Below are 25,010 nucleotides of genomic sequence, written 5' to 3' on the forward strand. Positions count from 1 at the left end.
CAGCTCGGTAAATGCCAAGGTCATGGAAATGGCAAACACAGGAGCTATCTCTTTGCCTGCATTTGGAAGACAATGAAAAATGTGGCGATAGGAGGAAAAATCTGCAGTTCTGTTTGAATGCAGATTTGCTGATTGTTGTGCTTTTCAGAAAGTCTTACACAGAAATTTCAAAAGAAGGTAAAATAGGCAGGATTCCCTAAAGGTTAACTTGCAGGTTGAGTCAGTGGTGAGGAAGGCAAATGCAATGTTAGCATTCATTATGAGAGGACTAGAATATAAAAGCAAAGATGCCATGCTGAGGCTTTATAAAGCATTGGTCAGACCACACTTGGGAGTACTGAGAGCAGTTTTGGACCCATTATCTAAGAAAGGACGGGCTGGTATTGGAGAGGCTCCAGACGAGGTTCATGAGAAAGATCCCAGGAATGAAAAGGTTAACATATGAAGAGCATTTGATGGATCTGGACCTGTACATGCTGGAGAGTAGAAGAATAAGGGGGATCTCTTTCAAAACTATTGAATATTGAGTGGATGTGGTGAGGATGTTTCCTATAGTAGGGCAATCTAGGATCAGAGGGCACAACCTCAGAGAAAAAGAGGAATTTCTTTAGCCAGAGGCCAGTGAATCTGTGGAACTCATTGATTAGTAAGGGTGTCAATGGTTGCCAGGAGAAAGCAGGAGGACAGGATTAAGAGGGAATATAAATCAGCCATGATGGAACGGCAGAGCCGAAAGGTTTTATTCTGCTTCTATGTCTAAATGCAATGCCTAGGCCAGAATCAAATTTACAGTTACTTTTCCATTGTGAAACATTGGCTAACTCCAAGCACAAGCCAGGTCTGAAAAGAATCCAAATGAATGAGCTATGTTATATAATAAGTGACATTTAGCTAATAAAGCAGAATTAGCAAAAGTTAAAAAGAGCATGTACTGTAGGAAGGACATTGCATGTCCCATTATGGTGTATTGTGAGTGCAAAGATAGCGATGTCCCCTAAGGACTTCTACGAGTGCCCTAGGTAATGTGCAGAAATTAGGTCATGAGTTAGATTAATTGTATCCTACTGATGATGTGTTGTTCCATCTGTAATCCTACACAAGTATTAGAGGAAGAGGAAATGCACTTCAGACATCCAACCTCTTGACCTATGATCCCCATTTCCTCTCCCTATCTTGAGAATGCGGCATCACTGAATAAAGACTATTTTTGTTTCATGTTATATCACCAATTTAAGAGTTAAGTGCATCGGTTATTCAAGCTCTTCAAAACTGCTTTAAAGTTTCTGCAATGGAAAAATCTTGCCTCATTGGCTGATATACTGAACTAGTTAAAGGTAAACAGCTCATCTGTGTTGCAGTACGGGGCAGCATGTCACACTTCTTCATGGTGACTGTAATAATTGACAAAGGTCAACGGGTTGGTGACCTGCCTTATTTTAAAATATACGTTCACTCTTTGGTTTCATAATTATGGGAGCAGGGCATCATAGATCTAGCAGCCATGTTTTCCCATTGTGCCAGAGGATCTACTTTACAAAACAATCAGCAGTTTTGTCTGCAAATGTCAAATAGCCTTAAGTTAGCCACTGAAATGGTTTCTTGATAGTTGCAAAATTTTATTTTATAAATAAATATTTGCACAAGAGACATTCCTTAATTTAAACAGGGTTGAGGGCAGGTGAGAGATTAAATATTTTCTTTCTAATAAAATGTGCAATTTGAGAAATTTTCATCTTCAGTACTGCTGTTGCTGAAAAAGCTGGGAATGCATAATGGGGATTTAGATATTTATCGCCTGTGCGCTGCAATCCACGTCTTCATTATATATGCTGCTGGTATGCTGCAAGCACGTTTTCACTTGTAAAAGGTCATTAAGTTCACTCTCTGTTTCCTTATCATTCATTTCATAGCAGTATTTGAGGGAGAGCTCACACAGCCAGAGCACTGCTTCCAGTCTTAAGGAATTAACTACCTCAAATGTCTAGAAAGGTGGTGCTTTCTCACTACATACACACATCAGGAGAATGAGGAGAGGTCAGGAGAAATCAGCCATGATGAAATGGTGGAGTAGAGCCAATAGGCTGAATGGCCTAATTTTGTCCCCATGTCTTGCAATCTGATGGTCTAAACCTAACCTGAGCCCTAATGCATCAGTAAGCTTTCAGGCATCCAATATTCCTTGGGTCTTTAGCATTCATTTTATCTCAGCTCTGTTAAATCTGTTACAGCACTTCTACAGATTCAGAAAGTGATGCAACGTTTAGTTTACTGCTGGGTAAGAACACAAGAAGAACTTGGGACTAGAGGACCTAAGCTATAAGGAAAGATCAAATAGGCTAGGACTTTATTCTTTAGAACATATAAGATTGAGGGGAGCTTTGATAGAGGTATAAAAAATTATGAGGGGTGTAGACAGGGTAAATATAAGCAGGCTTTTTCCACTGAGATTGGGTGTGAATCCAACTGGAGGGTTAAGGATGAAAGGAGAAAAGTTTAAGGGGAACATGAAGGGAAACTTATTCACTCAGAGGGTCTTGAGAGTGTGAAATCAGCAGCAAGTGTGCATGTGAGCTTGATTTCAATGTTTAAGAGAAGTTTGGTTAGGTACATGGATGGTAGGGGTACATAGGACTATGGTCAGGATGCAGATCAATGGGAGCAGGTAGTTTAAATGGTTTGGTATGGACTAGATGGGCCAAAGGGACTATTTCTGTGCTGCACTTTTCTATGACTCTGTGACTCCATGACTCTAAATAGGGGAGGAATGGGTCATCTGGGCCCTCATGCCTCCTCTGCCATTCAACATGTCCGTGCCCAATCTGATCTTTGGACTCACTAACATGCCCAATCACCATAACTGTGCAAAGGTTCAACAACTCTACCTTCCTCGCCTTCAATGTTTAATAACTCAGTGTCCACAGCTGTTTAGGTAAAGCATTCCAAAAATTCACGATCTGCTAAGTGAGCATATTAGCATTAATGCGGCACATTGAATCAAGCTGCTTCCTACTCTTCCAGCAGCCTACTTCAATGTTGAGCTCTTGTACCGTTTGTGCAGATAATTAGAATCAGGTTTAATATCACCATCATATGTTGTAACATTTGTTAACTTAGCGGCAGCAGTTCAATGCAATGCATGATCAATATAGAAAAAAATGAAGCACTGTATATAAATAGTTACATTAAAAATAGCAGTGCAAAAACAGAAATAATAAAAAAGTGAGGTAGTGTTCATGGGTTCAATGTCCACTTAGAAATCGAATGATAGGAGGGAAGAAGCTGTTCCTAAATCACTGAGTGTGTCCTTCAGGCTTCTGTACCCCTTACTGATGGCAACAATGTGAAGAGGGCATGTCCTGAGTGATAGGGGTCCTTAACAATGGTCACCAGCTTCCTGAGGCACCACTCTTTGAAGATGTCTTAAATATTACGGAGGCTAGTACGCATGATGGAGATGATTAAATTTACAGCTTTCTGTAGCTTCTTTCGAACCTTGCAGTAGCTCCCTAGCCCCCATATCAGACGGTGATGCAGCCTGTCCGAATGCTGTCCACGGTACATCTATAGAAGTTTTTAAGTGGTTTAAGTGACAAACCAAATCTCCGCAAACTCCTAACAAAATATAGTCACTGTCTTGCTTTCTTTGTAGCTGCACTGCTTTGTTGGGACCAGGTTAGATTCTCAGAGATAATGACCCGCAGGAATTGAAATTACTCACTCTCTCCACTTCTGATCCCTGTTTGAGGATTGATTTGTGTTTCCTCGACCTATCCTTTCTGGAGTCCACAATCGGCTCTTTGGTTTTGCTGAAGTTGTGTGCAAGGTTGTTGTTGCAACACCACTCAACTAGCTGGTATATCTCACTCTTGTTCACCCTGTCATCTCCATCTGAGATTCTGCCAACAATGATTGTATCATCAACAAATTTATAGGTGGCATTTGAGCTATGCCTGGCCACACAGTCATGGGTATAGAGTGGAGCAGTGGGCTAAGCACACATTCCTGAGGTGTATCAGTGTTGACCATCAGTGAGCAGGGGATGTTATCACCAATCCACAAAGATTGATCTTCCATTTCTAAAGTCGAGGATCCAGTTGCAGAGGATGGTACAGAGGCCCAGGTTCTGTGGCTTTTTAATCAGGACTGAAGGAGCTTGCACACTCTCCCTCTGCTGCACAGAAGTTCATTTCATGACGAGTTGTACAAAGCCGCCCAACTGACCGGTGAAGATAAAATAGACAAAGAAATGTCAGCTGGTTCAGTATTGCATTGGAATCCAGACACCCTGTCAGAATAGTTGCCGACCCTCTTTGAATTAAAGAGGAATGTTGCAATTTTCCACACTGCCAGTTGGACTTCATGAATGTCACACTCCAGTGAAAGTTGAGATGGGTATAATATGAGATCTTGAGTACAAGATCTCTTTTGAAATTGTCTCCCTCAACTAAGTAGAGATGAGGTGCAGAATAACTGTAAATTATAGGATGACAGAATGAATTCCAGAGGCCTCTTCCCATTCCTGTTCTTAAACCACAGATGATATCAAACATTGAGAGGTTTGATATCTCAAATAACTTCATGATTTCTGAGTTTAAAATCACCACAGTTGTAAAGGAAAGTTCTGATTGTCAGATGTGCGGCAAGAAAAGGTCCTAGATGCACAGAAACACCATGAATTTATTGGTGAGCTGGTATGAAGGTTGAAATGGACCATTCCCCCCCCCCCCCATTTTCTTATGGCCTTAATGAAAGCAGAGGTCTTTTTTTTACAAAAAAAGTAATGAAAGAAGAAAATGAAAAAAAAGACAAAATACAACAGCTGAACAATATGGTTCTCATAACAAATGCAATATTTAAAATCAATCAAGCTCCAAAGTGAATACATTTGATGTAGGATCAAATGTACATGAATATTGCTTGGATGTTTGGTGTGGAACTCTCAATTCGGTCCTAATCATGCAAGCTGATTTGTCCCCAATGGTGTTCAGCTTTGGTTTTTTTGAAGCTGCATTCAGCCAATTGAAGAGCATCCCATCACACTTCGCATTTGTAGGTTGTAGATGATGGATAAGTTTTAACTATCAGAAAGTCAGTCATTCACCACAGTATACCAGGCTTTTGATTGTTTTTGCTGCTGAATCACTGCTATGATGGAGAGCGCTTGGAAAATGCATGCCTCACACACGCACATGCACACACAAACATTGCCTTGTTATTCCGCTGTCATTGCGTTGAGTATATGAACTTAAATGTCTTCAATGATATATTCTCATAATGGTCCTACGCTGAGCTGATGTGCTTGGGTTGGCTTTATGGTGCCTTTCCCACCATACTCCATTTCTTTAGTAATCTCATTACTAAATATGTAAATATGTATATGTTGTTTGTATGCTGTATTTAAGGTAGACACTTCTGTTTATTTTGTAACATGATTGTAACTACATTGTGCAGTGCATCGTATTCTAATTCATGTGCAGTCTTAAGTTAATTCTGTGGGTAATTAAAGATGGTATGTATTGGTGCTTAATAAAAGAGGGCTCATTGCCCTAAATAGGAGAGAGATCAGGGCTGCCATGAGTTCAGCCTGGACAAAAATAGTGTCTTCTGGTAGATATCTTTTTGTAAATATTGACATTTTCTTTTCACTATTTTTGCTAATTTTTGTAAGTTTGATTCTTTATGCACCTAATAAACACCCTTGCACTAAAGTGCTAAGTGACTTCAGCCATTTTTTCTTTCATAACCCATGTATCTAACAACTCCAGAACTGGCTTGAGTGAAGGGTGAATTGGCAACGACAATGCAAAGGATAGGTGGTTAGATACTGACTTTGGCCCATTGTCCATTGGGACAAAAGGACAAAGACAAAGTGGTCATTGACTGGTACTTCTGTGGCATAAATGTTACCCACCCATGCCTCATATCCTTCCATCCACTCCCCCCTCAGTTCAATTGAAACAGAGACAAATTCCAAAACTAGACAAACCATCTGTAACACCATTTATTTGCTGAACAATACAACTGTACATTTAAGGGCAGCACAGTATCACAGCAGTTGGTATAGAAACATAGAAACATAGAAAATAGGTGCAGGAGTAGGCCATTTGGCCCTTCGAGCCTGCACCACCATTCAGTATGATCATGGCTGATCATCCAACTCAGAACCCTGTACCTGCTTTCTCTCCATACCCCCGATCCCTTTAGCCACAAGGGCCATATCTAACTTCCTCTTAAATATAGCCAATGAACCGGCCTCAACTGTTTCCTGTGGCAGAGAATTCCACAGATTCACCACTCTCTGTGTGAAGAAGTTTCTCCTCAACTCGGTCCTAAAAGGCTTCCCCTTTATCCTTAAACTGTGACCGCTCATTCTGGATTTCCCCAACATCGGAAACAATCTTCCTGCATCTAGCCTGTCCAATCCCTTTAGAATTTTATACGTTTCAATAAGATCCCCCCTCAGTTTTCTAAATTCCAGTGAGTATAAGCCTAGTTGATCCAGTCTTTCTTCATATGAAAGTCCTGCCATCCCAGGAATCAATCTGGTGAACCTTCTTTGTACTCCCTCTATGGCAAGAATGTCTTTCCTCAGATTAGGGGACCAAAACTGCACATAATACTCTAGGTGAGGTCTCACCAAGGCCTTGTACAACTGCAGTAGAACCTCCCTGCTCTTGTACTCAAATCCTTTTGCTATGAATGCCAACATACCATTTGCCTTTTTCACCGCTTGCTGTACCTGCATGCCCACCTTCAATGACTGGTGTACAATGACACCCAGGTCTCATTGCACCTCCCCTTTTCGTAATCAGCCACCGTTCAGATAATAATCTATTTTCCTGTTCTTGCAACCAAATCCACATTAAATTGCATCTGCCATGCATTTGCCCACTCACCTAACCTATCCAAGTCACCCTGCATCCTCTTAGCATCCTCCTCACAGCTAACACTGCCGCCCAGCTTCGTGTCTTCCCCAAACTTGGAGATGCTGCATTTAATTCCCTTGTCTAAATCATTAATATATATTGTAAACAACTGGGGTCCCAGCACTGAGCCTTGTGGTACCCCACTAGTCACTGCCTGCCATTCTGAAAAGGTCCCGTTTGCTCCCACTCCTTGCTTCCTGTCTGCCAACCAATTCTCTATCCACATCAATACCATACCCCTGATACTGTGTGCTTTAAGTTTGCACACTAATCTCCTGTGTGGGACCTTGTCAAAAGCCTTTTGAAAATCTAAATGTACCACATCCACTGGCTCTCCCCTATCCATTCTACTAGATACATCTTCAAAAAATTCTATAAGATTCATCAGACATGATTTTCCTTTCACAAATCCATGCTGACATTGTTGGATGATTTTACCTCTTTCCAAATGTGTTGTTATCACATCTTTGATAACTGACTCTAGCATTTTCCCCACCACTGATGTCAGACTAACCAGTCTATAATTCCCCAGTTTTTCTCTCCCTCCTTTTTTAAAAAGTGGAGTTACATTAGCCACTCTCCAAACCTCAGGAACTAATCCAGAATCTAAGGAGATTAAAAATTATTACTAATGAATCCATTATTTCTTGGGCTACTTCCTTAAGCACTCTGGGATGCAGACCATCTGGCCCTGGGGATTTATCTGCCTTTAATCCCTTCAATTTACCTAACACCACTTCCCTACTAACATATATTTCCCTCAGTTCCTCCATCTCACTAGACCCTCGGTCCCCTACTATTTCCAGAAGATTATTTATGTCCTCCTTAGTGAAGACAGAACCAAAGTAGTTATTCAATTGGTCTGCCATGTCCTTGTTCCCTATGATCAATTCACCTGTTTCTGACTGTAAGGGATCTACATTTGTCTTGACCAATCTTTTTCTTTTCACGTATCTATAAAAGCTTTTACAGTCAGTTTTTATGTTCCCTGCCAACTTTCTCTCTTAATCTTTTTTCCCTTTCCTAATTAAGCCCTTTGTCCTCCTCTGCTGGACTCTGAATCTCTCCCAGTCCTCAGGTGTGCCGCTTTTTTTGCTAATTTATATGTTTCTTCTTTGGACTTGATACTATCCCTAATTTGTCAGCGACAGGTGCACTACCTTCCCTGGTTTATTCTTTTGCCAAACTGGGATGAACAATTGTTGTAGTTCATCCATGCGATCTTTAAATGCTTGCCATTGCATATCCACCATCAACCCTTTAAGTATCACTTGCGAGTCTATCTTAGCTAATTCATGTCTCATACCTTCAAAATTATCCTTCTTTAAGTTCAGAACCTTTGTTTCTGAATTAACTATGTCACTCTCCATCTTAATGAAGAATTCCACCATATTATGGTCACTCTTACCCAAGGGGCCTCGCACGACAAGATTGCTAACTAACCCTTCCTCATTGCTCTAGAATGGCCTGCTCTCTAGTTGGTTCCTCAACATGTTGGTTCAGAAAACCATCCCGCATACATTCCAAGAAATCCTCTTCCTCAGCACCCTTAACAACCTGGTTCACCCAATCTATATGTAGATTGAAGTCACCCATTATAACTACTGTTCCTTTATTGCACGCATTTCTAATTTCCTGTTTAATGCCATCCCCAACCTCATATATAGCGGTAAAACGCGATTACACCGCCAGTGACCTGGATTTAATTCTGCCACTGTCTGTGAAGTGTTTCTACATTCTCACATGTCCACTAGGTTTCCTCTGGGTGCTCTGTTATCTGCCCACATTCCAAAGACATACAGATTAGTAGGTTAATTGGTCATAGGAACGTAATTGGGAAGAGCAGGCTCATTGGGGCAAAAGGACCTGCTACCGTGCTGCATCTCTAAATGAAAATAATGTATGACCTTTGTGACTAGCACTATAAATGGGGGGGGGGGGTATAATTGATGGTTTCTCAGAAACTGATCAAAAGCTTTTTCAGTCAGTACGACTTGAGGGAATACTATATTGATTAAAACTCCATAGAAAATGGATCGTTTGCTTACAGTTGTCATAGCTGTGAAGGTAGTGGGTATAAGTTCCCACTACCCACTAAATGCTCCCAAAGATGTGCATCTCAAACAGTCTCTGACAACCCAGCTCCTGGCTTTCATGTGTGGCTTAGCTACTAAGCCTGGCAGAACTGTTTCTACTGACAGGAGAAGGGGCAAAAGCAGGTTACTGGCGCCTTAAAACCAGTCGCTTTGGGTAGATGGGGCTCATCAGCCAGTATTGGCAGCTTATCTAGGAAAAGAAAAACTCTGATCCCAAACTTCCACTGCCTTGTGACTGTACCCACACACGGAGAAGGCTTTGAGAGGATATCTGAGGAAAAATCCTGAGCTGGAGTCCCTAAAGTTGAGTTCAATGCTGGTACCACTGGTACCAAACTGTATTGGGCTCTGCCATGCCAGCTGCATGGGGAACAGCTTACTCTCCCTATCATACTGCCCTGGTTTGTATATCACATAGACAGCTACAACGCAATATCATGGTCAACTCCAACCAACAGAGGGCCTCAGAAAATGGATATAACTCCTTTAAATCAAACCTAAAATAGTTTAAATCTTTGAAGTGAAAGGTATTATCAGATTCCTTAAAATGACCCTAGAAGGCAATCTCTGAGGTATCTGTTACAAACAAACCTTACCTCTCAAGAGGGTATTTGTGCTGCAACTACCTTTATTTTGCTAATATGGAATCAGTTACTCACTGATTACAGAGCAACACACATAAAGTGCTGCAGGAACTCAGCAGGTCAGGCAGCATCTATAGAAATGAATAAACAGAAAGCATTTCAAGCTGCGATATTTCATCAATCCTGATGAAATGTGGGAGGAGAATAGTCAAACTATTCAAGCTGACAGGAAGGTGACAGTAACACAAGTAACAATGTGTTACAACAGTGGTGTGCAGAGCAGCATCTCTGAATGCACAGGAAGTCAAACCTTGAAATGGATTGGCTACAGCTGCAGAAGAACATTGGGTACCCCCTACACCTAATACAGTGGCTACTGAATGTACAGTTGCCACAAGCCTCAGATTTATCAAAAGCTAGCTTATACATAATTAAAAATGTTCAACCCAATTATGTGGCATCTGTCTGTTACCTATTATAATAGAGATTATTTAAATTAAATGACTTTGCTAAACTGTTGGACTAGTGTCACATGATGGCACCAAATATGTTCATTTTCAAGTTAAAATTAAAGATGTAACTGTTTCTCCACTTTTCTGTTCATGCAAATTTATAACTTTAGCAAGCTATTGGGATATCAGTCACGTTGATGTATCTGTCAAGATTAAATCTTGATGTCAGGGTTTGAGTGTAATGTAGCAGTGGTGTGATTACTCAAGTTGAATATGAGGTGACTGTAGGGGCCGATCCAGGATCCATATATTCTGATATAGTGGGCAAGAGTAAGTGGTAGCTGTGGTTAGTGGTTGGGTCTTTTGATTCTCCTTTCACAGCTGCTAATGTTCCCTGTGGCACAGCGGAGGTCATTTTTGTGCAGCGCAGCTCCCTCTTGAACAGATTTCCTCCAGGTGTACCTATTGAGTGCAACATCTTCCCAGCTTTGAGTAGTTGTAATTATAATTTAGTAAATGTTATTGACACTTCTCTAACAGACGTAGTGACTAATTTTCAAAGAGAACATCTATTTGTAAATATTCTCTCAAAACGAAACAAACAACTTTGATTATTTTGTCAAATATTTTTGCATGTTTGTGACTATGACAAAGCTGTTGTCTGTTAGGCACCAGACAGGCGACTTCAGGAAGGAGAAGTTGGGAGAACACCAGACTTCATCGACTGATTAGCAGTGGAAGGGGTGAGCAGCTTCAAGTTCCTGGGTGTCAACATCTCTGAAGATCTATCCTGGGCCCAACATATCCATGCAATTATGAAGAAGCTGTGCAAGCGGCTATATTTCATTAGGAGTTTGAGGAGATTTGGTACATCACCAAAGACTCTAGCAAGTTTCTACAGATGTACTGTGGAGAGCATTCTAACTGGTTGCAGCACCAAATGGTATGGAAGCATGAATATACAGAAAGAGCTGCAGAGGGCTGTAAACTCAGCCAGCTCCTTCATGGACACTAGCCTTTCCATCATTGAGGACATCTTCAATGGGCGATGCTACAAGAAGGCTGCATCTAATCATTGAAGGCCCTCACCATCCAGGTCAAGCACTCTTCTCATTACTACCATTAGGGAGATAGCACAGGAGCCTAAAGCCACACCCTCAATGTTTTAGGAACAGCTTCTTCCCCTCTACCATCAGATTTCTCAATGAACCATGAATCCACTACCTCACTTTGTGCTCTCTTCTTGCACTACTTTTTTAATATTGTATCTCTTACAACATAGTATTATTTTTATGTATTGCACTGAACTGCTGCTTCAAAACAACACAATTCACAATGCATGTCAATGTTAATAAACCTGTTTCTGAGTCTGACTATTACCTGCCCAAAGGACCCAGGGGGGACATTCATCTGGGAGAGGATGATGATATTGTTTCACTTATCCTGTCAGTGAGCTCAGGGGATTTTGCAGAGATGGTGTTGCAGGTATCTCTCTACTGCTTAGAAATATCTGCTGTAGATAGTCCATAGGTTAGAGAAATATTGGTGGGGTGGGAGGGCAGGGAGGTGGCAGAGTGAATGTTCCCAGTAGACCATGGGCTGGGTTTAATTTCATTTTAAAACTTATTTGGGGTGTGACTAGAAATTGGAGTGCCCAGCAGGGAACATATAGGAGAAGGCTGGGGAGTGGGGCTGAGAAGGGGAAGAAAGGATCAGCCATGATTGAATGGTGGACTGACTCGATGGGCCAATTGGCCTAATTCTGCCCCTATGTCTTATGGTCTTATGGCTTTAATGTACAAACTCCAGACAGCTAGTACCCAAGGTGAAGGTCGGACCTTGGTCCCTGGAGCTGCGAGACAACAGCATTAACTATTGTTTAAAGTTCAAAGTAAATTTATTGTCAAAGAACATATATGTCACCATATACTATCCTGAGATTCATTTTCTTGTGGCCATTCACATTAAGTACAAGATGAACAAACAACCATTGTGCAAAAGGCAACTAAGTGTGCAAATACAAAAAGAAAAAAATATATTAATAATAAATATCGAGAACATGAGATAAAGAGTCTTTGAAAATACCAACACTCCCAGCACTGAGACCTTAAGGATACTACTGTAGGAGAAAGAATAGCGAGGGGTAACAAAATGGTAAGTAGGGATGTGGACTGTGCTAATGTGCTAACAGGGAGCCATTGGCAAATGCTGCAGCAACAACATCCAAGTTTTAAAACTTCACTAATTATGTTATAGAATGCACCCATTGTTGTCATAAAAAATTGGATTTCCTGTTAGACCTGAAGATAATGTTGTTTTGTATGGCATGGCCAGAAAGGGGCAGACCCGAGTCTGTCCGTTTGGGAGCTGGGGTTTCATTTTGTAATCAGGACCTAGTCTGTTACTTAGTTAAGTCTTCCTGTAACCACCATTCTGCCATCAAAATGTAATTTTACCAGTAATCTCATCAACTGATAATGTAAAAGCTGTACCAAGTTCATGCTCTGATTGATCAGTTTTGACTGGTTTCCTGGTGCGCACCAGTTTCTAATAACTCACCCATTATTTTGAACACCAACGTTGTGTAATCTTTCAGTTTGCTCCTACAGATTCTCATTCAGTTCCGACAGACAAACTACATTATAAACCCACATGTAAAGTAATTAATTCTGGGCTTTCTGCAATAGAGATCCAAATTCAGAGATAATGTCCCTTTTTGGTCCATATCTTTGTCTCAAACCAGCAGTCATAAGGCAAACATCAGGTCTGATTATTTCCTCAGATAGAGTTCCATGTTTATGACCATGACAAATCTACCTATTATTGTCAGACCACCAGGCATTGTTTCAGTAGCAATATTCTTTGAAATTGTGGCAAATGTCCATTGTCTTTGAGGTATGGGAATCTGCTTCAAATCTGACACCTCAGAGGCAGCTCCCATGTCTCCAAAATTAGACAGATTGACAGCTTTGTCCTCAAAGGTGTCCCAGATTGAAGACAGAGGCAGTTTTACTTTTGTTCTTTTGGTTTGCACAATAATGACATGAAGATCAGGTGTTCCGTGACAAATTGTCAAAGGTTTCTCTAAAAATCTGCAGGTGCTTCTTTGTTTCATCTCATTTTTTGTTAGGAATTATCCTTGCTTACATAAATAATTACATCATACAATAAATTATATCTGAATCATGAATGAAGGGGTTTTCAATTTTTCAAAGGTACCTGGAGTGCAAAGGTTCCCCACATTCCTTCTATTGTTTAAGATGGGTATTTAAGGTGTTCATGTTCACCCTTGGATACAATGCTTTTTTCAATACTTTCAGCCATGTTGTAGTACTCCCACCCATAAATCAGAAGAATGTAGAATCTAATGCAGCTCCAGATCATTACCATATCTTCAGGTTTAACAGTCCAACAGTCTATTGACTGCTGCAATATTGAAAATACTGACCTTCGAAAAGGCCCAATTTGTTGCTCAAATGTGTAAAGATCCAACAGAGATCACAAATCTACTCTGTGACCAATTATCTGATTCCAAATCAGATGAAAACACTACAGACTTCTCACATGAATGCGTTTTTATGCTGATTGTGTACTTGATTTTACAGTGATGTCTCATAGGGTTATAATTCAAAATAAGGTTACAATTTGAATTTATGAGCAATTTAGAATAATAACATCAGTGTCAAAATGTGCAATGATGGCTTATTAATAGACTTACTACGCCATTTAATATGTAGGGTGTTCTCTGGTTGGAAGATGTTATTATTTGATTACATATTGCTATAACTTGTATAAGTGATTTATTCTTTTAAGAGTGCACCAGCAATCTAGATTATGCAGACTTTTTTGTCAATAGCTATTACTTTAAAATTAAATAGAAGTTTGAGACAATTTTGAATCATTACCCTAAATTCTTTATATCGTCCCTACTCTTCTTTAATTCCCTATTTCCAATACTTTTTCTCACAACCCATCTGTCCCTTCAGATTGTTTCCTTTCATGGTAATGTGATTGGATACAAATTCCTTCAGTGAAGGGTGACATCTCTTCAGTGCTCAGCGATAGAGTTGCTCAGTTATCTGGCCTTGTGACCCCTTACCATTGCCTTTCACCTCAGCCAAGACACATTTATCAGTTGTTGGGTGTGTATCTCTCACAAGTCAGCCTCAGGTAATCTCCAGCCCCCTGCGCTCTTTCATAGCTTCCATAGCTGCTTGTTCACCAAGTTCCCACACTATCACAACAATTATCCTGACAGTAGTTTTGACAGAACTGCCACGGTTATTATGCTTTAACTCAGTTGTAAAACTAATCTCAGTTGTCAATCTTATTTGTACTTACTGTGTACTTTAAACTGATTTTTCACCTGTAATCTCGACTGGTTTAATTACAGGAAAGCTGTCAGCATTTTACCAGTTGTCTCAGTTTATGTTACATCTGACTAAATATTGGGTTATTCTGGAAGTATATGTTTAACTTTTTATACCCGAATTATTTGAACTAAAATTACTCAGATTAAAATTGCTGGTGCACAGGTTGTTGCTCTAGTCATGTTTGTAAAGGAAGAATTGTCTATGATTCTCAGGTCAAGTCAATGTTCAAAATAATTTTTTAAAATCAAAATATGTATATTTCACCATATACTAACTTGCGCTTTATTTTCTTGCAGGCATTTGCAGGAAAATAGAGAAATACAATTGAATTTATGAAAATATTTACTGTACCTAAACATTGACAACCAACCAATATGCAAAAGAAGATGAATCATGAAAATAATAAAAAATAAATAATACTGAGAACTTGACTTATGAAGTCCTTGAAAGTGAGCCTATAGGCTGTGGAGTCAGTTCCACATTGAGGCTAATTAAGTTATCCACACCAGTTCAGGAGCCTGATGGTTGCAGAGTAATAACTTTTCCTGAACTAAGGGTGCAATGCTGTGACTTTATAAGGCATTGATCAGACTACACTTGGAGCAGTGTGAACAGCTTTGGGCCCCTTATCTATGACAGAATGTGCTGGTGTTGGAAAGGGGCCAGAGCTGGTTCATGAGAATTATCCCGGGACTGAAAAGGTTATGACATTTATGACTCTGGGCTTGTACTCGCTAGAATATAGAGGAATGATAGCGGACCTCTTTGAAACCTATTGAATATTGAAAGACTGAGATAGAATGGATTTGAAGAAGGTGTTTCCTATAATGGGGAAGTATAGGACCAGAGGGCACAAGGACGTCTCTTTAGAACAGAGACAAGGGGGAATTGCTTTAGCCAGAGTGCTGTGGCATTTATTGCTATAGACAGACACATCACTGGGTATATTTAAAGCAGAAGTTTAATGATAGATTCTTGATCAGTAAGGGTGTTAAAGGTTATGAGAAGGCAGGACAATGGGATAGTGAGGTATAATAAATCAGCCATGATGCAATGGAGGTGTAGATTTGATGGGCTGAATGGCCTAATTCTGCTCCTATCTTATGGTTTTATGGTTAACCTTGATTATTAAATACACAGAAACTGATAAAGCATCAATAATTGTTAGACTGCGTGACTGCATAACAGCAGTTACAGTTCAAAATAACTCTCTCTCTCCCAAACACTCATCAATTCCTACCACCAGGGGTAACTTGCAGTTAATTAGGTTACCACTCTTCTCGGATTTGGAAGCCAAATGGAGCCCTGGGTGTGTGGTCACAGGGACACAATGCAGACTCCCATCTCAAATGTGGCTCACTGGGATTGAGAAGCAACTACACAACCTGCTGTGCCCCTGTGCCGCCTGTGTTACATGTAGCACAGGACTGTCACTTCAAGTCAAGTCACTTTTTATTGTCATTTGGATCATAACTGCTGGTACAGTACACAGTAAAAATGAGACATTGTTTTTCAGGACCATGGTGCTGCATGAAACAGTACGAAAATTACACTGCACTATGTAAAAACAACACAGACAAAAAAAAACTACACTAGACAACAGACCTAGCTAAGACTGCATAAAGTGCACAAAACAGTGCAGGCATTACAATAAATAATAAACAAGACAATAGGCACAGATAAGGGCAGTAAGTTGGTGTCAGTCCAGGCTCTGGGTATTGAGGAGTCTGATGGCTTGGAGGAAAAATCTGTTACACAGTCTGGTCGTGAGAGCCCGAATGCTTCAGTGCCTTTTCCCAGACAGCAGGAGGGAGAAGAGTTTGTATGATGGGTGCATGGGGTCCCTCATAATGCTGTTTGCTTTGTGGATGCAGCATGTAGTGTAAATGTCTGTAATGGCGGGAAGAGAGACCCCGATGATCTTCTCAGCTGACCTCACTATCTGCTGCAGGGTCTTGCGATCCGAGATGGTGCAATTCCCGAACCAGGCAGTGATGCAGCTGCTCAGGATGCTCTCAATACAAAACCTGTAGAATGTGATGTGGATGGGGCGGGGGGGGGGGGATTGACTTTCCTCAGCCTTCACAGAAAGTAGGGATGCTGCTGTGCTTTCTTTGCTATGGAGCTGGTGTTGAGGGACTAGATGAGATTCCCCGCTAGGTGAACACCAAGAAATTTGGTGCTCTTAACGATCTCTACTGAGGAGCCGACGATGTTCAGCGGAGAGTGGTAACTCCATGCCCTCCTGAAGTCAACAACCATCTTTTTTATTTTGTTCACATTCTGAGACAGGTTGTTGGCTCTGCACCAGTCTGTTAGCCGCTGCACCTCTCTCTGTAAGCTGATTCGTTGTTCTTGCTGATGAGACCCACCACGGTCATGTCATTGGTGAACTTGATGATGTGGTTCGAGCTGTGTGTTGCAGCACAGTCATGGGTCAGCAGAGTGAACAGCAGTGGACTGAGCACACAGCCCTGGGGGGGCCCCTGTGCTCAGAGTGATGGTGTTAGAGATGTTGCTTCCGATCTGGACTGACTGAGGTCTCCCAGTCAGGAAGTCTAGGATCCAGTTGCAGAGGGAGGTGTTCAGGCCCAGTAGGCTCAGCTTTCCAATCAGTTTCTGAGGGATGATTGTGTTGAATGCTGAACTGAAGTCTATGAACAGCATTCGAACATACGTGTCTTTTTTGTCCAGGTGGATTAGGGCCAGGTGGAGGGCGATCACAATGGCGTCATCTGTTGAGCAAAATATCTCTTAGATCTTGGCCTGAAATGTCAATTCTTTATTCCTTTCTGCAGATGCTGCCTGAACGGCTGAGTTCCTTCAGCACTTTTGTGTGTACTTTTCTAAAAGAAAGATGCTTAATTGGAATTATTCTGCTAAGAGTCTCTGTAAATTTGGAAAAAAGAATTGATTGGTTGGGTAGTGTTGCAAAAAGGCATTTTTCTCAAACTATCTGACATGTAATTTCACAGATGGCCGATTAAGAATTTTTTGTCAACACAGTTCTTTGAAGAGCTGATGTAATATTGTGTCTAATGGCAGTAAGTTCAAGTGAACTCCTCTCAGTTCCATAGCATGAGAGGATGAGAGGTGACCTGATAGAGGTGCTTGGAAGTAGGTACTGAGGAGATGTCAGAGGCAAGTTTTTTTAAAAATTTTTATTATACACAGAGAGTGGTGAGTGCGTGGAATAGGCTGCCAGTGATGGTGGTGGAGGTGGATGCTCTTGGATAGGTACGTGGAGCTTAGAAAAATAGAGGGCTGTGGGTAACCCTAGGAGATTTCTAAAGTACGTACATATTTGGCACAGCATTGTGGGCCGAAGGGCCTGTATTGTGCTGTAGGTTTTCTATGTCTATAATAAAACTTTCTATGCATGGCGCAGTTTGTTGCCCCAGAACTTCAGCTTCAGTCCTGAACTCCAGTGTTAGAACATAGAATATAAAACAGCACAGTATGTTGTTCAACCTTTTCAAAGATCAGCCCTTCACTCCATTATTCTTTCATACATGTGCCTATCTAAGAATGTCTAAAATATCCCTAATGCATTTGCCTCTACCATCACCCAATGCAACACATTCTGCACAACCACCGCTGTGTCAAAAATCTATGTCTAACTTCACCCCCCCCCCACCCCATTCTTTACTCAAATTTCCTTAAACTTATGTTCTCTTGTATTGCTGCCCTGGGAAAAGGTGTTGTCTGTCCAACTCTATCTCTGCCTCTTATCATCTCATACACCTTTATTAAGTCACCCCTTGTCCTCTTTCACTCCAAACAGCAAAGCCCTATTTGCTCAACCTTTCCTCATAATTGTCAGTTGAGTGGAGGTTGTACATTCTCCCTGTGAGTATACGGGTTAGGGTTGCCCTAAATTTGGACCCACCAGATTCCCCTCACAACATCCAAAAAATGTACTGGTAGGTTAATTAGTTTCTGTTAATTGCCCCTGACAGATGACTGAACCCAGGTGTGGAAGAATGACTGACTCCCATGTTGAGACAGAAACAAGAGTTTTGTCATGGGAATTCTAACTTCAGTGGCTTGACCGAGTGACACCGAGACACCAATCATTCGCGAAATGCACAAGGACACTGTGATCAGTGCTAATTGGGATTCTGATTTAAGTACACTGAAAATCCATGCCAGTCCAAATAAACTTGACATGTCTCTAGCTAAGAGATCAAGTAACAAATACAGGTGCACAGGCCCACAGGGCTTATGACAGTACCTCCCTCCCTAAGGCCAGCACCAGGGAGTCCTGATACTCTCAAGACAGGGCTGGAAAACTTGAGCATGGAATCAAACTCAGGATCATGGCATAGTTTTTGGAAACCTGGAGGGCAACAGGAGGCCAAGCAAACTTTGACAATCTTGAACCTAATCCAGACAGGATCAGAGCATGAACTTGAGAAACTCAGAAGGTAGTCTCATAAAACTGGGGATGTAGCCTTGGAGCAAGCACTGTGAATAGAAGGCACCCTTGCCTCCAGCCGACCAAGGTCAAAGCCGCTGATGAGCCTCTACAGGATGTATTTATGGCACGGTGTCCTTCTGTCACAGTGTGCACTGACAGACAACTGAACTCAGGTGTGAAGGACCAACAGAGTCCCACATCAAGACAGAAATTGGAACTGAACATCAATGGCTTGACAGAGTGACACTGTGAGACCAATCTTTCTCAAAATGCACAAGGACACCATAATCAGTGCTAATTGGAGTCCACTTTAAAGAATCATGGTACACTCAAAACCCATGCCAGTCAAAATAAACTTGACAAGGTTAAACAGAAAACACAAGAACTTATCAACTCCAGATAGACAACAACTTACAGGCACACTGGCCCACAGGGCTCATGACAGAATCAGAAGTTGATAGGTAAGGGAGGGAAAATAGATTACTGTCATAAGGTGGGCATTGGGAACAGACCCAAATGCAAGACACAGACTCTGAAGTATTAGGGCAAGGCTTCAGGTATGGGTAGCTGGCAGGGCCTTAGAGGGAAGGAAGGGAACAGTCCAGCCTCAGGGTAACAGCAAAGATGACCTGACTTACCCAACAGAAGCAAGGACAGGAAGGGACAGATCCCACCATAGGGTAGCAGCAAGGACGGGAAACTGACAGGACAGACCAGCAACCACACTTAAACCCAGGGCCATTTATATTCCAGCCCCAATATGCAAATCAGATGCCTGATTAAGCCCAACTGAAACAACGGACAGCCAGAAGACCCGGAGTCTGGAGTCCACGGACCAGACCGTGAACCGGAATGCAGACTTCACGGACCGGACCATGACAATTACAGCATTAGGACTAGACCCACCAGAATGGGTAACAGCTACTTCCCCCAGGCTGTGAGACTAATGAATACCCTGCCACCACCGAGGTGTCATCACTGTTTACTGCTTACTATATTGTTTACTGTTTACCAGAGCTATGCACTTCACACCGCATGTTGAATTATATTTTATTAACTTATTAGTGGTGATATTTTGTTTTATATGCTATGTATGATATATGTATTGTGGGTGCTCTGTGGTCCAGAGGAACTCTATGTTGTTTCATTTGTTTGTATATACATACAGTCAAATGACAATAAACAAACTAGAATTAGGCAGGGGTGAGGTTAACAGAATGCTTAAATAGCTGGCGTATAATCACTGAGCTGAGTGGCCTCCTAAGAAGAAATGAAGACAACTCGATAGGAATAGTTTGTGCAGTTGTCAAAACTTATTGCCATTAATAAACTCCAGATCATTGTGAGAAATAAGTGAGACTGTGACCAAGAGTTGTAACATTTTTTTTCTTTATCCTGAATAATTTCAGAATGGGATTAGAAAGCAAACAAATTAACAACTTTTCTCAAGAAGGAATAGAAAAACAAACCAAATACCAATTAAAGAGAATTTTTTAAATGGTTGAATCAATTGAAATCATGATAAATTCAGCCAAACTTATTTTTAAGAAATGTAATCGAACTTGTTGAAAAATAATCTGCTTATGGATTTTCAGGAGGCAACAGAGTTTCAAGACTGTCAATACACAAATGCAGACAATATGTTCGGATTTCTGGTTAGTTTAAAGGAATAAAGGCTTAAGTTAAATAGACTGGAGAAGGCTTGGAGATGAGAAGAGACTCAGGTGATCAGTGATAGCTCCGCTTATGATCTGGGTATCGAATATTTTTGTACATCTGTAGGCAAATAAGGCAAGTTTGCAATCAAATCTAGAGAGCAGAATCCTAATAAATGCTGGCAAGCTCTAATAAATAGGCTAGTTAAAGATTCTAAGGAGCTGTGGGCAGGTAAAGAGAATTTCAAATGCTAAAAGATGCTATTTTGAATGGATAAGTACAACAAATAAAACGAATACTATGACCTGGTTGGTAATGCTTAACGTAATTTAACATAATTACAGGCCCGTAATTTTTTGAAAGTGGGAGTGCAAGTTACTAAATTAACGAACGGTCACCAACACAACGCGTTTCATGAAAATAAGGTTGCTTTGTGGATTTTCTTCTGTGAAGAATCTGCGTCTCCTGGGATGAAAGATCTTTGAGGAAACAGCGGCTCAGGAAAGCACTCCGTCGTTCTCGTCCGTTCCTTCATTTGCAACCACGCACAATCAATCTTACATGCTGGGTATCGGAAACCAGCTGCAAGAGATCTGTAGCAGACTTCACCTAAGACTTTCTGACTCCCCAAATGTGCGCCTGAATCCCATCCGTCTGTGTTGCCGCACGCGAAGAAATTTATTGGCTGATTAAATTTGACGTGCCATCCTTGCCATGGTCCATTGCCTAGCAACAAGCCCAGTGCGTCTTTCTGTTGCCTAGCAGCCCATCCATGCACCATCTGCGGTGAGCGCGGCTCCCCGCGTCAGTCACCGAGAGGCGGCGGACTGGGATGAACGGTCCTGCGGTGTGAATCCACCCAGGTTCCCCGCGGTTCTGTGCGTTTCCTGCGCTCACGCCAACAGCCCCAATGGACAATAATAGCGATGGCCCCGTTTTCCCGGAGACCGGCGACGGGTAGGATAAACAAAACGCAAAACCCTTCAGTACAAAAGAAAGTTCTCTGTGCATGTAAGAGAAAAGGAACGGTTGCATTGTCGTCTGAAATCTAGAATAGGACTCTATACGAGTGTTTTTTGTTTGCTTCTCTTCTAGTACAGGGATCACCCATCTCATTTCTTACATGTTGCAACAATTAATCACACTAGATCTGTGGGGACCGAATGAAAAAGTAAAGCGATTTTGTTACTTATCACCCGATAAAAGCTCTTTATCGCTGATAAGTGATAAATTACAGTAATGCATTTTCACAATGTCAAAAAAACTGATCCTACCAGAGTGGATCTTGATCGCTTCCCGAATCCGACGCTAATAAAAATTAACCTGCGTTTTCTGTTTTGTGTTGTGAAATTGCGTGCGGCTATTTCCAAGGTAAGTTTGAAAAGTGTCATTCCATTTGTCAGTCACTATAAGAAAACCATCTACGTATGTAACCTACTACGTTGTGGGACACAATTAATTTTCTTTCATCGTATGTGGTTGTAACATGATGAACCTCAATTGATCTGACACTGCACTAGGAATAGAAACTGCTTGAAGTTTTAGAACTATTAAAATTTAAGTCATTCAAAGAGGCCGAGACAAAAGTGGTTTCACACTCAGACTACATTATCATTGAGACCATTTTCAGTCCTGATCCCTGTCTGTGTGGAGTTTGAGCGGTCACCCTATCACTGTGAGGCGTTACTCCCTGGGACTCTGGTTTCCTCCTACTTTCCAAAGACATGCAGGCTGATAGGTTAGTGGGCCACCGTAAATCACACTTAGCATGTAGACCAGTGGGGGTAGTTGATGAAAATATGGGTAGAATAAAAGAAAGGGCATTGATGTAGGAATAATGGAAAATGGGGTCAATGGTCAATGTGGACTCAGTAACTCTGTCACAGGGTGCAGGGGGAAAGACCAAACCCAGGTCTGGAGGAAGGACAGACTCCCATGTAGAGATAGAAACAAGAATTCCAAAAGAACAACAGTGGCTTGACTGCATGACACCGCTAGGCAAATCGTTCTCAGAAGAAAGACCCCACAATAGCGCTAATCAGGAGTTGCTTTAATCACTGTACGCGGAAAACCCGTGCCAGTCAAAATAAACTTGGCAAGATTGAGCAGAAGGATGAGGACTTGACAACTGTAGTTAAGACAACAATGAACAAATACAGGTGCTTCAGAATGTTACATGGGGGCATTGGGAGCAGACCCAAGGGCAGGACACAGACACAGACAGTATAAACAGAACAGTGTTTATTGATAGTTACTAGGAAGGCCAGGGAGCAAGGACAACAATGTCAACATGGACATAAACGTTGGATAACAAACCAGTGAAACCTGGACTAGGACTTGGACTTGACTTGGACTCGGAACTTAACTGGCACTCAGCTGTACTCGGAACTTAACTCAGAGCCGAGAATTGGAACAGGAAGCCTGGAACTGGAACACGGCTTGGAGCCTGGAACAGGACACGACTTGGAGCTTGGAACTGGGCATGGACCATGAGCCTGGACTTGAAGGACTTGGACAACTAGGAGACAGAATACCCAACTCGGAGCAGCAGCAAACAGCTGGACCTATTCAGCTGGAAGGACAAGGACAGCAGGCTCTTGACCTGACCCAGGACCAGCGGACGACAGGCTCTCGACTTGACCCAGAAACTGCACATGGCAGGCTCTCGACTCGACCCAGTCTCAGCCGGCCATGAAAACGACAGAATTCGTATCTTACTTGGAGTAGCGACAAAACGGCCAGCAACTCAGTTGGACACGAAAATGACTGAATTCACTAAGCAGCCACGGCACTAAAGCAACTAGTCTCCACGATTCTTGGCGGCCCCAGGACGAGCATAGCAGCCTTGCTGAGATGATTGGTCACCGGTGATGAACTTCTGATGACGGTCCAGCACTGAGTAGCTGTAACCTGGAGCCTTTTATGCTGCTGGTTCGAAATGAAGATCAGGTGCCTTAATCAAGGTGCCCAACAGAACACGGGGAAAAGGATATAACTGGAATGAGGAGTCCACGGACCGGACTGTGACATAGAAATGTTGGAGCCCTATACTCTGTGGTTTGCTGCACAAGCATGCAGGACTCATGACACCCTCATTTGGGTATGGCCCAAGTGCAGAAAGAAGGAAAGACTGAAGCTGGTCAGTAGTTCACAGACTTCAATGCAAACAAGGTTTAGAGGGAAAGGAAAACAATAAATGCTAGGTCAAACAAGGCAGTTAACTAAAATTCTCAAATGGAAAACAATGACATCACCAGTGCTGAAAGTAATAACTAAATATAAAACAAATACCACTAGTCTTCAGAGTTAGTTGACTCAACAGGCCAATTTCTCAGGCAAAGCTGAATGCAAGCAGGTAGTGTAATATTGCTGTGCTTTGCTCAAGTCATGACAAGTGCTCCAACAAAAAGAATGGAGTTAAATACCATTACAATGAAATAATAATTAGCTGATACGTGCATATTCGTGAGCGAAATTACCGAATCTGCTGTGCTGCTGAATCTATGGTTGTAACACTCAGACCTGTATCCACATTGTATTTCTCTATTACTGTTTTATCTTTCTTTCAGTTTTAATTTCATTTCTTTCTGCAGCACAGTATGGGACTTATGGCTCGCAAGGTTGTGCTGACCTATGAAAACGTACTCCGCAATCAGTCTTACGCTTTCCTCCTACATAGCCCATAATCCTCCATTTCTTTTATATCCATTTATATCTACTTAAGTATCCCTTTTGTATCAGCCTCTATCAGCCCCCCTCACCCCCCAGAAGAACATTCCAGGCACTCAGCCCTCCATGTGTGTAAAAAAAATACCTCTGACATCGCCCCTGAAACTTCCTCCCTTCTCCATAAAAGGATGCCCTCTGATATTGGTCATTACCACCCTGGGAAAAAGCCACTTCAAATAGAGCCTGGAGAGGAAAATGAGTACTGAATGTGTCAAATTTTATAGTCTTTTCTAATTATTCACACTATTAACAAAATCATTCTGATCTGGGTTTTGTGAGGAAGTGAAAAATGAGAAAGGAGAACTGTACCTGAGGTACCAGTAGATACCAGTGAAATCATGAAACTAAACTCATTCTCTCACAATGTATAATGCAAATGAATAAAAAACTTACTGCAGATGGAAGTCAGCAGTGCTTGTGAAGGCAGAGGGATGGTTAACAGTTCGGATTGAGACCCTGTATCAGTCCTAAAATGCCAAATATTGCTCTGCCTCCACAGATGCTGCCTTACCTGCTGAGTTTCTCTGGCAGTTTGTTTCTTCCAGGCTTCCAGGCTTCAATCATTCGCTGGGAATAAAATATTTGTTTTGAAATTATCACCAGTGATTGTGGCAAATGAACGTTAAAACAGTGTCATTATTTATGGATTTGCCAATGTAAATAGTGTAACATTTATTTTAGCATTTGATGTGCCTTTGCAAGCATATTAAATCTTTGTCAGTCTTCCTAATGTTATTTAATGTCAATGTCTGACTGATTATACTTGCTGACAAA

At 41.5% G+C, this 25,010-nt stretch overlaps 1 protein-coding gene across 8 annotated transcripts in view; it reads left to right on the plus strand.

Moving 5' to 3' along the window:
• Positions 1–25,010, plus strand: part of spmap2 (sperm microtubule associated protein 2) — a 246,595-nt gene that overhangs the window by 125,716 nt on the left and 95,869 nt on the right. For 5 of the 8 annotated variants that reach the window (XR_009516039.1, XM_059991169.1, XM_059991163.1 and 2 more), the window contains exon 1: positions 21,338–21,464. The exons of the other annotated variants lie outside the window; for them this stretch is intronic. Coding sequence is in view for 4 of the 5 variants with exons in the window: in XM_059991169.1 (XP_059847152.1) it covers positions 21,418–21,464 (47 nt within the window). In the remaining variant the exon portion in view is untranslated. Of the gene's footprint in view, positions 1–21,337; positions 21,465–25,010 lie in introns of those variants that run through there. 8 annotated transcript variants of the gene reach the window in all.

The sequence above is a fragment of the Hypanus sabinus genome, chromosome 16 (assembly GCF_030144855.1).
Source record: "Hypanus sabinus isolate sHypSab1 chromosome 16, sHypSab1.hap1, whole genome shotgun sequence".
Taxonomy (NCBI): Eukaryota; Metazoa; Chordata; class Chondrichthyes; order Myliobatiformes; family Dasyatidae; genus Hypanus; species Hypanus sabinus.